General features: G+C 41.3%; 1 protein-coding gene across 9 annotated transcripts in view; it reads right to left on the reverse strand.

Annotated features, from left to right (window-relative positions):
• Positions 1 to 17,281, reverse strand: part of MYO1B (myosin IB) — a 423,667-nt gene that overhangs the window by 338,702 nt on the left and 67,684 nt on the right. For all 9 annotated transcript variants that reach the window (XM_033945224.1, XM_033945231.1, XM_033945228.1 and 6 more), the window contains exon 2: positions 14,491 to 14,631. In XM_033945224.1, coding sequence (XP_033801115.1) covers positions 14,491 to 14,625 — 135 coding nt within the window. In that variant the 5' untranslated portion in view covers positions 14,626 to 14,631. The remainder of the gene's footprint in view (positions 1 to 14,490; positions 14,632 to 17,281) is intronic.

A 17,281-nucleotide genomic window follows, 5' to 3' on the forward strand; every position in this document is an offset into this window, starting at 1 on the left:
TTCTTGTTATCTTTCTTGATTCTTCTGTGTTTGCTCTTATACTCCATATGATGTTCTTGAATGGCTATTTCTCTGCCCTTAGGGGCCTGTGAGGGAGGGAGTGGCATGCGCCAAGAGTGAGCCATCTTAGCATAGGTGGAGCTAACCTGCTGAGTCAGAGGGGTGGGGCTCAAACAGAGAGAAGATTAAATGCCCTTGATCAGAACAGAACAGGGAGGTTCCAGGTAAGGACCCCCTCCAATAGCTGTGCTGCAGTTCCTGAAAAAAAGCCCTGGGAAGAAAAGAATAAACCTCAAGCATAAACCCTTCCTGAAAGCTTATTAGAAGCAGAAGCTTCACTAAGGTTGGCCAAGTTTATCTTGGAACTCTGCTGCAATTGTAATTTTGGAACTTAGGGCTAAGTCAAGCCTGATTGTGTTTAATATTGAACGACAGAACTTCAACTCTGAGACTCCAAGCCAAGGACAAGTATATACCACAGGGGGACTGACTTATTATGTTTATTTTTCCTTACCTATGAAAGGAACAGGTTACCCCTCTCCCTGTACATCAATAAACTGTTTATGCTTTACTTTTAACCCACCGTCTGGTTCCAAAGCTCCAAGTCGACCCTCACTCATGCTGTTACAGGGTCCAATTACTAAAGCATGCTTTGTTTATCCGTTTTTAGTGGTTTTATTTTATATATCTCCCCCTTTTTTTTTTTTAACTAAGTCGCAGTATAAGCTTCTACCACGGTCCGAAGTGCTAAATGCTCCATCGCTCATAGAATTCCTATGAGTGTCGGAGCAGCATCGGAGTATTTAGCACCATGGCTTAGCAAAAGAGGGCTATTATGTTTGTTTGTCTTTTGTAATCCACTTAGGTATAAGTGGAATATAAGGTTTTAAATAAACAAAGTGTGCTATAATTTCCCTGTTCTCGTTTGTTGAGTGCATGTTAACTATTTTTTCAAAATATGTTTGGATGGTGGCATGTCAGGGGTTGAGAGTGGGCATTGTTGACTATCCAGCTAGCACATTATGATTAGTAAATGCTAACCAGATAACGTAGTGTTCACACAGGAGCATTTAGTGCCTCCTAATAGGAGGCAGTAAGTGTCCCATGTTAATCCTGGCAGGTTGTGTGAGCACTAATAACTAAAGCTGGCTTTTAGAAAGCTGTGGTAGAGGTTTCTACCACGGGCCAGTGAGGTAAATGCTCCAACGCTCATAGAATTCCTATGAGCAATGAAGCATTTACCTCACTGGCCCACAGTAGAAACCTTTACCGTGGCTTTGTCAAAGGAGCCCTAAATTAGCATATGACCTGCATGAAAATATATTTTTTAGTTTAAATTCTTGATTTAGCGTGCATGAAAATCCCATATTAAAATGTGCACTTCATTTAAAGGTCTTTTAAGTTTCTCAGTCATTGCTACGTGGTAATCTATCCTTGGCCTTCTCTTCCTCCATCTTTAAACCACTTTGTGTAAATCACACAAAAAAGCAGTATATCAAGACTCATCCCATCCCTTTTCTAGTTTACATTGTGCTTTTAACTCTAGAGTTCTTCTACCACTAGGGTTATCATATGGCTCCAGAAAAAGGAGGGCGGTTTGAGACATCTAAGTTTTACTTCCATTGAAAGCAATGGAAGTAAGACGGACAGATGGAGACATCTGGATTTTACTTCCACTGAAAGTAATAGAAGTAAAACCCAGATGTCTCAATCTGTCCTCCTTTTTCTGGATGAAAAAACAGGGGAAAACAATATCACAAATACAAATATGCAGGAACCAGAGTGGAATTGTCCAGATAGGAATGATGTGCAACAAAAAAGTGTCCTCCAATCCGTCTGGTAATATGACGGTCTTTATTGTTCAAACATCAAAACGATACATTCACCAACTCAATGACTCGACATGTACATCTTTCGGCCATCAGGCCTACCTCATGAGTCTTAAAAATTGCGAATGATAACATGCGAATTATGCAGATTTGACCAAGAACCAATCAAAATGGAGTATCATCTGTATGTTTGGTTGAAGTAAGTTGCTTCTGGTCCTAGGAACTACCGGTAGTCTGGCTTCTTTACAAGATTCCCTCTCCAGCTTGGGTTGATTCAGTGACTGGTTAACAGGACATCAGACTACATATCAGCCAGTACCTGGTTAACTTCCAGGTAGGCAGATATACCTGGATATTCAATGCCAGGAACTGCATCAACCCCTATATTTTTTTTTTCTGGGTTCCATTAAAAGGGCTTAAATCTGCTGTCTTCACAAAACCAAATTTTGCCTCTATGTGGGGTAATTTTATAAGGAACTTGGGCATGTAAAGTAGCATTTGAGATAGCCAATGGGTCAACATGTCATGGATTTGTATATTCTAAATGTGACCTGTCTTGTTTTTTACATAAGGGCCTACCTATTTAAGCTCAATGTCAAATATTACTTTACAGTTAGCTATTACAGTGGTCATTTTGAGAGGAACGTGTGGGAATTGTGTTCCCATGGTTAGTAAAGGGGTCAGAATACATAGGAATGGTGTTCTTGTTAAAAGTCTAGGACTCTAAGTAGGGCAGCGCTGAACCGTCATTGATTATTTTCAATATATTGTGGGTGAGTGCATCATGAATAATGAATCACATAATGGATGAGGTATGGGTCAATGGTGACATGGATTAAATGAGTCATGGACCAGCTTGTGCATGACCCATTGCTTGCTTTGATTTGAGATGCCCAAGTCGGCTCTTATAAAACATTGCTTGATGTATATGGTACATTTTAAAAAGTGCAAAACAACAAAAAGATTGTGTAACAGAAGATCAGATGTATCAGTCTGTAGTTTAAGTTTAGCGTCCAAATAACTTGTAAGTTGTGCTGCTTGTTTGTAGCCTCTTAACTACTTGAATTTAAAAACATAAGAACATAAGAAGTTGCCTCCGCTGAGGCAGACCAGAGGTCCATCTTGCCCAGCGGTCCGCTCCCACGGCAGTCCATCAGGCCTATTGCCTGAACAGTGGTCCCAGGCTAATTTTGCAACTTACCTCTAATCCTATCTGTACCCCTCAATCCTTTTGTCCTCCAGGTACCTATCCAAACCTTCTTTGAAGCCCTGTAGCGTGCTCCTGCTTATCACATCTTCCGGTAGCACGTTCCATGTATCCACCACCCTCTGGGTGAAAAAGAACTTCCTGGCGTTTGTTCTAAACCTTTCCCCCTTCAATTTCCCTGAGTTCCCCCTTGTACTTGTGGTTCCCCATAATTTGAAAAATCTGTCCCTGTCTACTTTTTCTACGCCCTTCATGAGCTTGAAGGTTTCTATCATGTCTCCTCTAAGTCTCCGCTTTTCCAGGGAGAAAAGCCCCAACTTTTTCAGTCTGTCAGTATATGAGAGGTCCTCCATACCCTTTATTAGCTTAGTTGCTCTTCTCTGGACTCTCTCAAGTACCGCTATGTCCTTCTTGAGGTACGGCGACCAGTACTGGACACAGTACTCCAGGTGCGGGCGCACCATTGCACGATACAGTGGCAGGATGACTTCCTTCAACCTGGTCGTGATACCCTTCTTAATGATACCCAACATTTTGTTTGCTTTCCTTGAGGCTGTGGTGCACTGTGCCGACGCCTTCAAGGTTGTATCTACCATCACTCCCAGGTCTCTTTCAAGGTTGCTCACCCCTAGTGGTGATCCCCCATTTTGTAAGTGAACATCAGGTTCTTTTTCCCTACATGCATGACCTTGCATTTCCCTATGTTGAAGCTCATTTGCCACTTTTTGGCCCACTCTTCCAGCGTTGTCAGATCTTTTTGGAGATCTTCGCAGTCCTCCATGTTATTAGCCCTGCTGTATAGTTTGGTGTCATCTGCAAATTTAATAACCTAACATTTTGTTCCTGCCTCCAAGTCGTTAATAAATATATTGAACAGGAGCGGTCCCAACACCGACCCCTGTGGAACTCCGCTCGTGACCCATTGCCAGTCTGAGTAATGGCCCTTTACTCCAACCCTTTGTTTCCTGTCCGCCAGCCAGTTTTTGATCCATCGGTGGACCTCCCCTTGCACCCCGTGGTTCCATAGCTTCCTTAGCAGTCTTTCGTGTGGTACCTTGTCGAAGGCTTTTTGGAAGTCAAGGTAAATGATGTCTATGGATTCCCTTTTATCCACCATGCTGTTTACCCCCTCAAAGAAGTATAATAAGTTTGTTGTGATTTTTATGTTTTCATATTTAAGACAGCCACGGACCCTGTAAGACCCCTGAGGAAGGCATTTATATTTTACCACTGCCCATGTTGGGTCATTTTTATTGTATACAGTACATTATTTGGTTTCTATGTGGTGGGTCACTTGTGACTGTATACACCACCTTTTGGCTTCCCTGGGCCGCATTGGCGAAAAAATGTTTCTGGGGCCGCGTGCAAACGCTGCAGCAAGACAGAGGAGGGAGCCGGCAAGACAGTAAACACCCGGGGGCAGCAGAGGAAAACACTGCATTGCCCTCGGCCGGGGCTGCACAAAATACTTCACGGGGCCACATTGGACGCCCCTGGTGAACACCTTTCGTAGACTGCAGTTTAATAAGCGTCCAAATAACTTAAAAACAATCATAAAAACAAACTGGTATATCAGATCTTCTGTTACACAATCTTTTTTTTGTTGTTTTGCTGCTTCATTTCCTTTGAGGAACCTTTTGGAGCTATTTGGATTTGGACATTTAAAAAAGCGAACACAGCTCATTCAAATGTCGTCTCACTGCTTGAGTTAAGACTATGGGGTCCTTTTACAAAGACGCGCTAAACGCTAACGGGTCCATTATAGTCTATGGGTGCATTAACATTTAGCACGCATTAATATTTAGCATGCGCAAAATGGCTAGCGCACCTTAGCGAAAGGACCCTTATATGTTTGAATGAGCATAAATCCCACATTCTGAAATACTGAAAGCGCCTCTTGTTTCTCACTGGCTCTCTGAACACCATACTGTAGTAGACAGTCACTGGAGGATATTCAACATTGTCCTTCACGGATGGGAGGATGGTAATATCCCTCCATTCATTTTTTTGCATTTTGTTCTTAACTTGCATGAGATTTTCAAAATTTCAATGTTCCCCCCCGAGTTTACACATCAGCTTATAGAATGTTGTATTTTTAGTTCAATTAACCCCCTCTTTTACTAAGGTGCGCTATCAAATGCGCTTATCAAATTAGCGTGCATTAAACGCTAACGCATCCATAGATTAACATGCACGCGTTAAAGTTTAGCGCACACTAAATCAATTAGCACGCGCTAATCGGTTAGCGCACTTTAGTAAAAGAGGGCATAAGTTTCAAGTTTATTTAGTTTTTGATAAACTGCCTATCTAGGAAAATCTAAGTGGTGTACAATAAAGCAAATTGTATATATACTGTATAGGTTGTATGTTAAAAATAGACATAATTACAAGAGAGGTAAAACCAAATGCAGGAGATATAAAAGGAATGAGGGGAAAAAATATAATTTTTTAAAATAAAACGAAGGGTAAAAGGGAAAACACAAAAGGAAGGGTGAAATAAAATATATTTTCTCTATTTAATGATCTTACATATTATATACATCATTAAATAAAAATGTTTTAAGATCTGATCTAAACTTAGATATGGATTTTTCCTGTCTAAGTTGGATGGACAGAGCATTCCATAAGGATGGTACTGTGACAGAAAAGATGGCTTTCCATGTGGTATCATAAACAATATGTCGCATCGATGGAATGGATAAGAGCTTTTGATCAGTGGAGCGTAATCTTCTAGGAGTAGAATAAGGAACAGTATCAATAAAGGCCAGAGAATGTTCTAATTTTGTTTTGAACTTAAGAAGTAGGATTTTGAATGTTATGCGATGAGAAACGGGTAATCAGTGTGCATCTTTTAATAAAGAGCTTCATGAAAACATTGGTAACACTTGCTGAATTAAAAAGGATAGAAGAATGGTTGAGTGAACATAAATTGGTTTTGAATATGTCAGACAGTAGCATGTTGTATTACAGGAGATAAGGCAACACCGCAATTAGATCTCTCCTTAAATAATTATAGTACAAAGCTAGTAAATAGCTTTAAGTGTTTGGGGATCATAATCGATTGTCATTTGAATTTTGAGGAATAGGTTTCATCTGTGGTTGCCAGAGGTTTGGGAGCATCAAGACAGCTTAGAGCCATTTGTGATTTTTTTTAGATGAGAAATCACTACATACGTTAATTCACGCTTTTGTACTATCTAAGTTAGACTATGGTAATTTGGAATATGCAGGTATAGGGGGAGGACAACTGAAGCGCCTACAAACAGTCCAAAAGCTGTGATTCGATTGTCAGGCCATGCATACATTTGTGACCATGTGACATCTCCGTATCTGAAATTCCACTGGCTACTAATGGAATTTAGGATCAAATTTAAGATCTTGATGTTTGCACATCGAGCATTATTTCAGCTACAACCATCATACCTTTCCAACTTGGTGTTATTTTATGCACCGAGGCGTTCATTATGATCTCTGAATGATAATAAGGTGGTCATTCCCCATATCTCAAAGGCCCATCTTGCCTCAACTAGAGATTGTGTGTTTTTTTAATTTAGTTCCACAGTTATGGAATAATTTGCCCATAGACTTGAGAAAAGAAGAATCGTATATAAAATTTAAAAGACATCTAAAAGCTCATTATTTTCAATTGGCCTTTTCAAATTGAAGAAACAAGTTTGGGATTGCAATCTGTTTTATGTAGTAATTGATTTTTTTAAAGAATATTTTCAGTTTGTATTAACTAGTTAATTTTTATTATGGATATTTGATTGTTATAGAATTTTAAGTATTTTTTTAAAAAAATTTTTGTTCTTTTTTCTTTCTTTCCTTTTCTATTTTTGAATGGAGTTCTTTTCTAAATTGTTTTGAAACATAAATTGTAAACCGCTTGGATCCTTTTTTGGCTATTATGTGGCATATAAAGTTTTTAATAAACATATAAAGGGAATACAGTAGATATTTTTTTAAAACCCTTTAAAATCTAATGGGTTGTTTTACTAATTCTCTTCAACATTTTACACTCCATGTGAGAGCTCTTGTTTATTGTTCTGTGTACACAGAGGTGCGGTCATGGAATACGCAGAATTTCCAAGCATCAGAACAATGAGCTATAACCAATGCAAATGTTTCTTATTTTTAACCACAAATATGCAAACTGAACTCTTGATATGTTTTGGACTTCGAGATGCAGCTAATCTATTTTTCCCTTTTCCTTTATCCAGCTCTAGGTCTGGTATTGCAATTCTGCGAGACCCATAGCTTTATTTAGTACTTGTTCAGCTACAATATCCCATTTCAGATGTTCTTCAATAGAACGGTCAGGTTTATGAAGGTGGTTTATGAACCTTACCAAATTGGAAAGCAGTTCCCTTACAGTCTCTGTTGGTACAGATTAAAATATACTTCATCTAGAATTCTGTGAACTGACTGTTATGGTACATGCTGCGTTGTGTTCTTTGCATTAAGTTATTAATATGTTCAAATGATTTTTATTATTTCAACAAATACCAAACAATAACAAATAGTATAGTCAGGAAATAATATTGCAAGCACCCCCCTCCCTCCCTTCCCATCCCTCCCCACCCCAAGAGTCCAATGCCACAGTAAAATTGAGAGTGAAAAGTAAATCTATTCATTCAAGAGTCTACTTCGAGCATATGGTGTGAGGTCCTGCCAGAAGCATTCCCAGGTCTGACGAAATCCACGACCCGGCCCATGATCCAAGTTTCCCACCAGTCTTCGCTCCAGCGTAGCATGAATTATCATCAAGGCTTTCCATTGAGCATTGGAAGGAGGATCTCGGGACAGCCAGTTAATAAGGATTGCTTTCTTTCCCATCAAAAGCACTCTAGTGACAAATGCTGTCATTCCCTTAGGTTTAGGCGTGGCTATATTGTAATATCCGAATAGTGCTCTCGGTTGTGGAAGCCAACGCCTCCCCCAAAGCATCGTAATATAATGTCCCAGATGTCTCCAAAACTATTGAATTTTGAGGCAGGTCCAAAGCATATGCCCCAATGAAGCATGAACCTGAGCATATTTCAGGCAAAAATGAGATGCAGTTATCCCCATCCATCTAACATTGGTAAGAACAAAAAAAAAAACCTGCAAATTTCTTTGACAGTAGATTATACAGTATAGCTGAAACTTGTCTTACCACAATTTACAATTTTCTTTGTTTCATTATTATTACCATGTTTTTACGATTTTATTGAATAAATTCCTGCACCTTGTACATTTTCTGCAGTTTTGTTTTGTTTTTTGGTGTTCTTCTGCCACATACCACCATAAAAAAAAAATCAAATAGCACGTACCAGTACAGAAATTTCAGTCAGATATTCCACTTGCACATTGGATTTGAAACCTTTTAAAGCTGCTTCCCTCAGACATTCAGAATATCATCCCAAATTTTGGCAGCTCCCAAGTACCAAATCCAATTGATCTACAAGGGGGTGCTGAAAAGTTCTCAGCCCAACCAATCAGCGTCCTAAATTCTGAGCGTTATTTTGCCACTGTAGCTGAAAAGAGTGTTATTTCGTTAAGTGCCAATTAGCAGAAACAAAATTCTATGTTTTGACATTGTTTCAGATCATTGATTGAACTGTATCCATATCATTCTCTTTTTGGTTGGGCTGAGAACTTTTCAGCACCCCCTCAAATAATGACTATGACATCACCCAAAGCATGAAGTGATTCAGTCTCATAATGAGGTGATGTAATATTTGGCTCCATTCTGAACACAATTGCTTGCTGGTTCACAGGAACACCAGGATGCCACTTACAGAATATACCTCCTCCCCCTTACAAAGCTGCACAGCCAAAGCCCTAAAGCCCTTTAAATCTTTATGGGCTTCAGAGTAGAGAGTTGCGCGGGGGTAATTTAGATTTGCGGTTAAGGGCAGGGAGGTTTGTCGGACCGGGACTGTTGTCGGTCGGTCGGTCGGGGAAGCGCCACAAAAGTAAGGGACCTGGCCGGCTGTGCTGCACCCGAGGCGGACCGCTCCCTCCCTTGGTAGCCACTCGAGCCGCGAGGCTACTCTCCTTCTCCTTACCTGCCCTGCCTGCAGCACAGAGCTGAACGGAAGTCTTCCCGACGTCAGCGCTGACGTCGGAGGGAGGTAGGGCGTTGTTTAAGCCCTCCCTCCCCTCCGACGTTAGCGCTGACGTCGGGAAGACTTCCGTTCGACTCTGTGCTGCAAGCAGAACAGGTAGGGAGAAGAAGAGCCGCTCGACTGAGTACATCCAGCCCAGCAGTAACCCCGCGACCCTCGGAGGCGTCCCCACGGGATCCCGCGACCCTAGGGAGCATCCCCACGGGGTTCCCACGACCCTAGGGGGCGTCCCCACGGGATCCCCGTGACCCGAAGGGGGAACCCGCGGGATTCCCGTCGTCCCCGTTCCCGTGCAGCTCTCTACTTCAGAGCAGTTACCACAGCGGCAGCCATTAGCGCTTCTTTGTAAAAGGGAGGGGGGCTCGTTAAGGCTAGCGTATATGTGAATTTTTGCAATATGGGCTCCTGACACATTACACACTGCAGGGTGGATTCAGTTTTCATTTCATGATGCATCTACTCACAGCACAGAAACTTTTAAAAAACCAAAGTATGTTTACAGAGTGGAAAATGTCCATGTTGTCACATCAGCTTCAGATCAGTTTTCATCTCTGTCATTAATGCTCTATTTCCTGATTTCCTGATGCATTTACCAAATATTTATTGATTTAAAGTTAACCTATATCCCACCTATCTAAAGGAAAGAATCCTACTCTCAGCTTTATTCTAAAAAGAAACTTCATTAACGAGCAAACACTCCTGCCAACAGGGATTCACCTGCTAAAATATGCAGGAACCCTGAAAATTCCAGGGATTGGTTGTGTTTTAGCCTGTTTAGTCCTCTGAAGCAACATCTTTTATAAATTACGTTTTCACTCTCTTGCACAAGTATGATATTATTTATAGGCAATTTTATCAAAACAATTCCTCTCATGGATCAGCGCCAGCCTTACTGAGACCAAGTTTAGTATTATTTTCCAAAATCAACAGCAATTATGCATTTATACTGCTGGCACCACTTGCCTTTACTATGCCTAGACTATTGTGTCTCAGTCATTTGAGCTGTGTATCTAATGCCACTGGCCTACTGTAACTAAAAAAAATCTAGTATTAAAGTCATTGAATAGTATTTATTTAATTTAAAAAACTTATTTTGTGCTCTTTCAACATTTCTAGGCAGATTCCAACAAACATATATAATTTATAACAAACAAATGCATTAAAACAGCAATTACTTAATACACTTCAACCTCCGTATTTGCGGTTTCAGCAATTACAGTTTCGATTATTCATGGTTTTTAGCTTGCTGGCTCCTACCCCCAAATTATGTCAGCTTGTATAAAGAAATCACTGATCCCTAGCGTTTACAGAGAAAATCGCCGATCCCTAGCACTTTCGTCACCGTGTTTTGCCTCTCCTTCAGGAACAGGCCAGGTCTCCCACCATGTTATTTGCGGTTTCACCATATTCACGATAGTTTTTAACATATGAAAAAGTTATTTGTGGTTTTTCTGTATTCGCAAATCTGTTAATCCCCTATCACAGCGAATACGGAGGGATTAACCACTCTCTCAGACTCTTGACTCTAGAAGAAAATTGAGTCCAAACTCCAATACCAGAGTGTCAATGCTAAATAATATTTCATCATGTTTTTTTTTCTTTTAGGGATAAACAAGCACCCTGGCATGTCAGAAGTTGGTAATTTATAACTCAACTGTTCACTCAAAACCAAATTAGAATATAAACAAATGAAAAGAGACATTTCTATTTGAATCAATATATTCAAAATAGCACTTGGGGAAACTGCTGAAGAGACTCCTGGAACTAAACAATGACTCGATAACTTTTCTACATCATAATAATGAGCTCTTTCACTGAATCCACAACATAAATGAAGTTCTATGAAGGGGGAGGGACATTAAAGGCTTATCTTTATCAGTATTCATTAAGACATGGGCACATCAAGGCCATTTTGTAAAAAAATTTCCATGACTGTGTCATGTTTTTCTTGTGGAAAATAACTCATAAAAATTACATAACAAGTAAGGTACCTGAATAAACCATTCTGAGCTCCCCTGGGAGAACGGTATAGAAAATTGAATAAATAAATAAATAAATAAGCACACCACAAGGTTACACCAGCCTATTTTTACATGATTTGTGCATGTGTTCCCAGAAGCAAATTTTACACAGAGCTGGGGTGAAGTTGTGATGCATATTTTATAAAACACATGTGTTTATACATTATTGAGATGGCTTTGGGAAATTCACTGGTTTTTCCTAAGATAAGCAACATAAAATCTGCAGCTAGGTACTTAGGACCTGGGATGGCCACTGTGGGAAACAGGATACTGGGCTTGATGAATCTTCGGTCTGTCCCAGTATGGCAATTCGTATGTTCTTATGTAATATATAATTATGTAGTATCAGTGTGTCCATTGCTCTGGCAGCAACACTACAAATGACAATTTTCCAGGTCACTTGAAGAGCAGTTGATAATAGCATCAATGTCCTCCAGATGTCTTCAGTTTCTCCCAATCCCCCCCCCCTAAAAAAAGAAATGTGGGTGTTGGGGTGCTTGAGCACCTCAAGTTCAATTGTACTACTACTAAATAGTGGCTTTTACAAAGGAAAAAAGTCAATATATAAAGTCTTGATCTATCAATTCATCTTACTACTCCCTCTGCAAAGCCTGCAGTCTGGTTCCTACAGATGGTATTTTGCTTGGCAACAAACCAAACTTTCCCACTGAAGTACAACAAATGTGAGCATTTACCCACCTGCAAGGCTTAATGTTCCTCAAAATCAGAGGGAAATGATTCAGTATCTTCCTGTTAAATCACCCAAATATTAGAAGGAATCCCACTGAGGTGATGCTGGAAATTCACAACTTTCAGAATGTATATTCTGGAAAACAGTATTCCTTCATTCAGTTGTTTTTTACAGAAAGATGATGGCAAGGATCTAAGTTGTTAGAACGGTCCTATTGCATGTGGCTGGTTTTATAGTCAAGAAGTGTCTGGAGCTGTTCTAACTGAGGAATACCGTATTTTCACCCATATACCGTGCACCCGTGTAAAACGCGCACACGGGTATAGCGCGCGGGGAACAGAAATTTATGTAAAAAAATTTTTACTATAGCACGCACATGCGTTTTACGCGCATGCCGCCCCGACTCTCCTCTTGCCGCTCCGATTCTCCTCTCGCCGCCCCGACCCTCCGTTCGCCGTCCCAACTCTCCTTTCACCCGCCCCGACTCTCCTTTCGCCCGCCCCAACTCTCCTTTCCGAAGGACCGCGTATTTTCACGCATTAACGTACACAATTTTACAAACCATGCATAACCATGCGCGTTATACAAATTTTTTTTTTACATAGTTCCCCCCCCAACGTCCGATTCATCGCCCCAAAGGTCCGCTCGCACCCCCACCCCGAAGGACCGCTCGCACCCCCACAGCTTCCCCCCTCCCCCTCCCGCATGGAGAAGCTGCCTACCGTTGTTTCCGGATGCCAGTGAGCCCAGCTGCTTCCTCTGTCGGCGGTCCCACCCTTTCTCTGACGTCAGAGAAAGGGCGGGACCACCCGAAGAGGAAGCAGCGCAGCGCAGGGCTCAGAGAAGGGGCATGACCGCCGGCAGAGGAAGCAGCTGGGCTCACTGGCATCCAGAAATAACGGTAGGCAGCTTCTCCATGCGGGAGGGGGAGGGGGGGAGAGGCTGTGGGGGTGCGATCGGTCCTTTGGGGTGGGGGTGCGAGCGGTCCTTCGGTGTGATGAATCGGACGTCGGGGGGTAACTATGTAAAAAAAATTTGTATAACGCGCATGGTTATGCATGGTTTGTAAAATCGTGTATAACGCGCGCGTTATATGCATGAAAATACGGTAGTCTTGATAAAATCAGCTTTAAATTATTTTAGTATATTTGTGGGAGAGAGCGAAAGCCAAATTTATAAAAAAAGGATTGCATCATTTTATGCCTATTGGGGAATAGGAATTTATAAACCAGGTATCCATGTGATTCTTAACTTTCTCCCCCTCCCAAAACAAATTCCACTTCTAATTCAGCTTTCTTTCCAATTCTAACCTGCATACATGTGTCTACATCTTTACATTTTTTAAATGAAAACTATTTGCAACAAATGATTTATTACATTTGTAGTTAAGCAATTCTATATGTAACCCTGATCCTGCCGGAGATGATATAGTGGCTCACCAACCCCAGAGGGTATACAAAGAATTTATAAAAATCAATAAAAGGAGCTCTGACAGGTGGGAGGAAAGGATGTAGGGAGATGCTCAAAAGTCCTCATTATCTGAAAACATTTGGAAAAACACCTCACTATTCCATAGTTTAAAGAAAAATTAATTCAGGCCAAGGGGATATTTTCTTAAAGCTCCTAATATTATCTGAGCATTTAGCTCTCCAGTCCGCGGACCTTAAATTTTGAATTTCCTGAATGTTCCAATTTGTCGATCTTAGATCTTTTATTGTGGACTTGAGTTGATCAGCAATTTAGATTAAATTTAGGCTCCTTTTTATCAAGCTGCACTATGGGTTTTTATCGCAGGCCGCTGCAGTAAAAACTCCGATGTTCACTATGAGCGTCGGAGCTTTTAACACAGCGACCTGTGATATAAAAACCTAATGCAGCTTGATAAAAGGGCGTCTTAAAGTAAAATATTTTTCCTCTTTTATTTTTCTAATTACTGATTACTTTTCTGTACAAGTGTATTCTTATTGCTTGGTTGTTTAAAGTTTAAATTGCACAAATTAAAAAAAAATTTTAATTTTTTTTAAATAATTTTTATTGCGGTAACAGCCATCACCATAACAAGGAAACAGAAACTACAACACCATAGTATGAAAGAACAAATAACAAAACAGGCAGGCCCAGGAGGACCACAGTAATGTTAAACCGTGAAAGGACAGGCAGAAAAAACCCAGCAAGCAAATGCTGTGCAAGAATAATATTTTTTTAAACCAGAATACAAAAGACAAAAGCTTAGCTCCTATAAATAATGGCTTGTGCCTAACTTTTCCAATTATAATTTTCCACCCTGTTAGTATTGTGCAAATGTTCCCTCAAAGGGAAAAAGAGGTGCCAATAAATATGCGCTTTCACTAAAAACAGCATATTTTATCCCGCTAAGGGCCCCTTTTATCAAACCGCAGTAGAGCTTTTTACTGTGGGCCAGTGAGGTAAATGCTCCGATATTCATTCAATTCCTATGAGCATCGGAGCATTTACCATGCCGGCCTGTGGTAAAAAGCTCTACCGCAGCTTGATAAAAGGGGGCCTAAATTTGTACACATGATAACAAGTTAGATAATCCACTTCAGTTGCCTCATGGCCAAAATGTTAATTCAATACAAAACATTATCTTTCAATATTTTATGGTACTTACGTAAATTTCGTTGTGGTCAAATCGTTTTTTAAGGTTATTGATAAATGAATCTTCATTGAGAGGTTCTAAAAGCACCATATCTCCCACCCCGATCATGTTGTCCAGAAGGGATGTCTTTACCTCCATTTTGGCCATGTTGTCCTGCAAAAGAGGAAAGAAATGTTTACTGTTGTGCAAACATAGCCAAAAAAAAATCTACTGACATCCTGTTCTGAAATCTGGCAGACATAATTACAGACTTGTCGAGTATTCTGTGCTGAGTAGAAGTCTCCCATTTTAGGAATCCATATCGTGTTTTCCCATGCAAAGTTGGAAGATTTCCACACAATATATATGACGCCGATAACTTCATTCAGTGAGGGGGGGCCTGGAAAGACCCACTTATTCTCAGCTTGGCTGTTGCCTCTCCTAACTCCCTCACACCTCTAAGAGCAACACAACACATTAAAAAGGAGGTGGCAGAAGCCCATCTGGCACTGTATCTCTTTATAGTCTACATAAGAACATAAGAATAGCCATACTGGGCCAGACCAATGGTCCATCTAGCCCAGTATCCTGTTTTCACAGTGGCCAATCCAGGTTACAAGTATCTGGCAAAAAAGCCCACATAGTAGCAACATTTCAGGCTACCTCACTGGGCATGTTTATTGTCAAATGCATATCACTGATCACAATCTAAAAACTCCAGATTAATTTTGTTTCTATTCATTCCTTGGATAATCTTTTTTATTTTCTAATTTACCGCTGCAAATGTTCAGGTCCCGCTCAATAACTCAGTGTCTTGCAAACTTTCCGGCCGGCAGCACACTAAACCCAATGCCCCGACCGGAAGGCACCCGGAAGTGTGTGATCGTTGATACGATGACATCATGCACATGTGTGAAGTTATTGCGGTGACGTCTGCACATGTGTGGAGGCTCATCAGGCCATGACCCTCTTTGGTGGAGGGATCTGGGAGGAAGGGAGGTGCAGGAAGAGGAGGAGAGACACTGGCGAGAAGGAGAGTCATCCGCGCCGGCTGACTGCCTAGGCCAAGAGAGGCACGTCCTGTAGGCAGTCAGCCGGCGTGGATGACTCTCCTCCTCTCCATTGTGTCACGGCACACCTGAAATCTCAGGAGGCACACTGGTGTGCCACGGCACAGTTTGCAATACATTGCAATAAATGATTTAACAGATTACTAGTCTATTTTCTTCACTGCAACTAAAAACATATTCCTCCAAACAAATCAGACATGTTTGATGTCATTCCAGATTCCATGAAGAACTTGCTCCTCTTTTGAAGCAGGAAAAATGAACCCCCTTCTCTTACAAAGCCGCACAGGCTGCTGTGGTAACTACCCCAAAGCTCAAAGGGATTTAAAGGGCTTTGGGGCTTTTGCTGCGCAGCTTTGTAAAAGTGAGAGTAAGTAATCTTAACAAGATTCTCAACCCCAGCCAGGCCTGGGAATTATTAAAACACACACAGGCTACTGGAGAAATGTTCAGTAAAAAGACTTTCACAACCATGTTACACAGTGGTAGTTAATAACCCTAGGTCAGTGGCAGCCTTATCGGCTACATAAACAGAAAAGCATTCTCAGAACTGCAAGGAAGTCCATTTCTCCCAGGAGACGAGCTGTTATTAAACTCCTCCATCCTCTCTCCTCCCCATCCCAAACAATCTGAAAAAGAGAGATCTGGATGAGCTCTCAAATTTCTGCCCCCAGGCTTGAAGAGAATACGGACAAACCTGAGTTGACTTTATTCTGGCCTAGATTCACTAACCTGCCCGATCGTGCCCAATCTGTGGCCGATCCGCGACAGGCTGACAAATTCTCAACGGGTCGGCATGCAAATGGGGGTGATCGGAGGAACGCCCCCTACTGACCACATGGATCGCTAGTGAGCGATCCTGAAGCATGTGCAGACCATCTTTGGCTGTAGATGATCTGCGCATGCTAACAGAGCTGCGAGCTGCTTTTCTAAACTTTTTTATACTTTGCGAGCCCGTGGTTTTAACCCGCTTTAAACCCGCGGGTTAAAACCATGGGCTCGCACTGTGGGGAAGGGCAGTCAGGGCAGAGAGTAGAGAATCAGGGCAGAGAGCAGAAGTTACTGAGCAGGGCAGCAGAGAGCGGAGAATCGGGTCGGGGCAGAGAGCAGGGAGTATTCAGAGCAGGGCAGCAGAGAGCGGAGAATCGGGGCAGAGAGCAGGAGTTTACTGAGTAGGGCGGCAGAGAGCAGGAGAGGGAAGTCGGAAAGGACATGAGCGACTGGTCCCCAGCAGTCGCTTCTTTGTTGATCGGCCAGCCCAGTTGGTGTTCTAGATTTTTTTAAGGGAATCGCTGCCTGACTACTTTGCTGCCATTTCCCCTCATTTGCATGTGCGGATTGGATCAGATCGGAGGATGATCAGCCATTAGGTTGGTGAATCGGGTCAGAGGAAAATCGGGTTACAAAGTGGTTGGGACACAATCAGTGGCCTTTAGTGAATCTAGCCCTCTGTCCTATAACCAAACCACACAGAATTTCCTACACAAATTCAAAGTGACTGTTCTGTGATCCTTCAGAATCCATCCCACGTTTCAGTCAAAAAAGGCATTTTTTTCCTTATTTTGTTTAATGAATACAGAAATGTTAGGTATTTATAATACAGATTTACATTATACTGTTGCTGAGTTTTAGTTTCTGTTATTTTTCTTTACTTAAAAGTAATTGGCATAAAAGAAGATTCAGATCCTACAACATATACAGTATATCTAAAGTGACTATTTATTTTTTTCATCATAAGGGGACATCTATTAATTGTC

Source organism: Geotrypetes seraphini, chromosome 5 (genome assembly GCF_902459505.1).
Source record: "Geotrypetes seraphini chromosome 5, aGeoSer1.1, whole genome shotgun sequence".
Classification (NCBI taxonomy): Eukaryota; Metazoa; Chordata; class Amphibia; order Gymnophiona; family Dermophiidae; genus Geotrypetes; species Geotrypetes seraphini.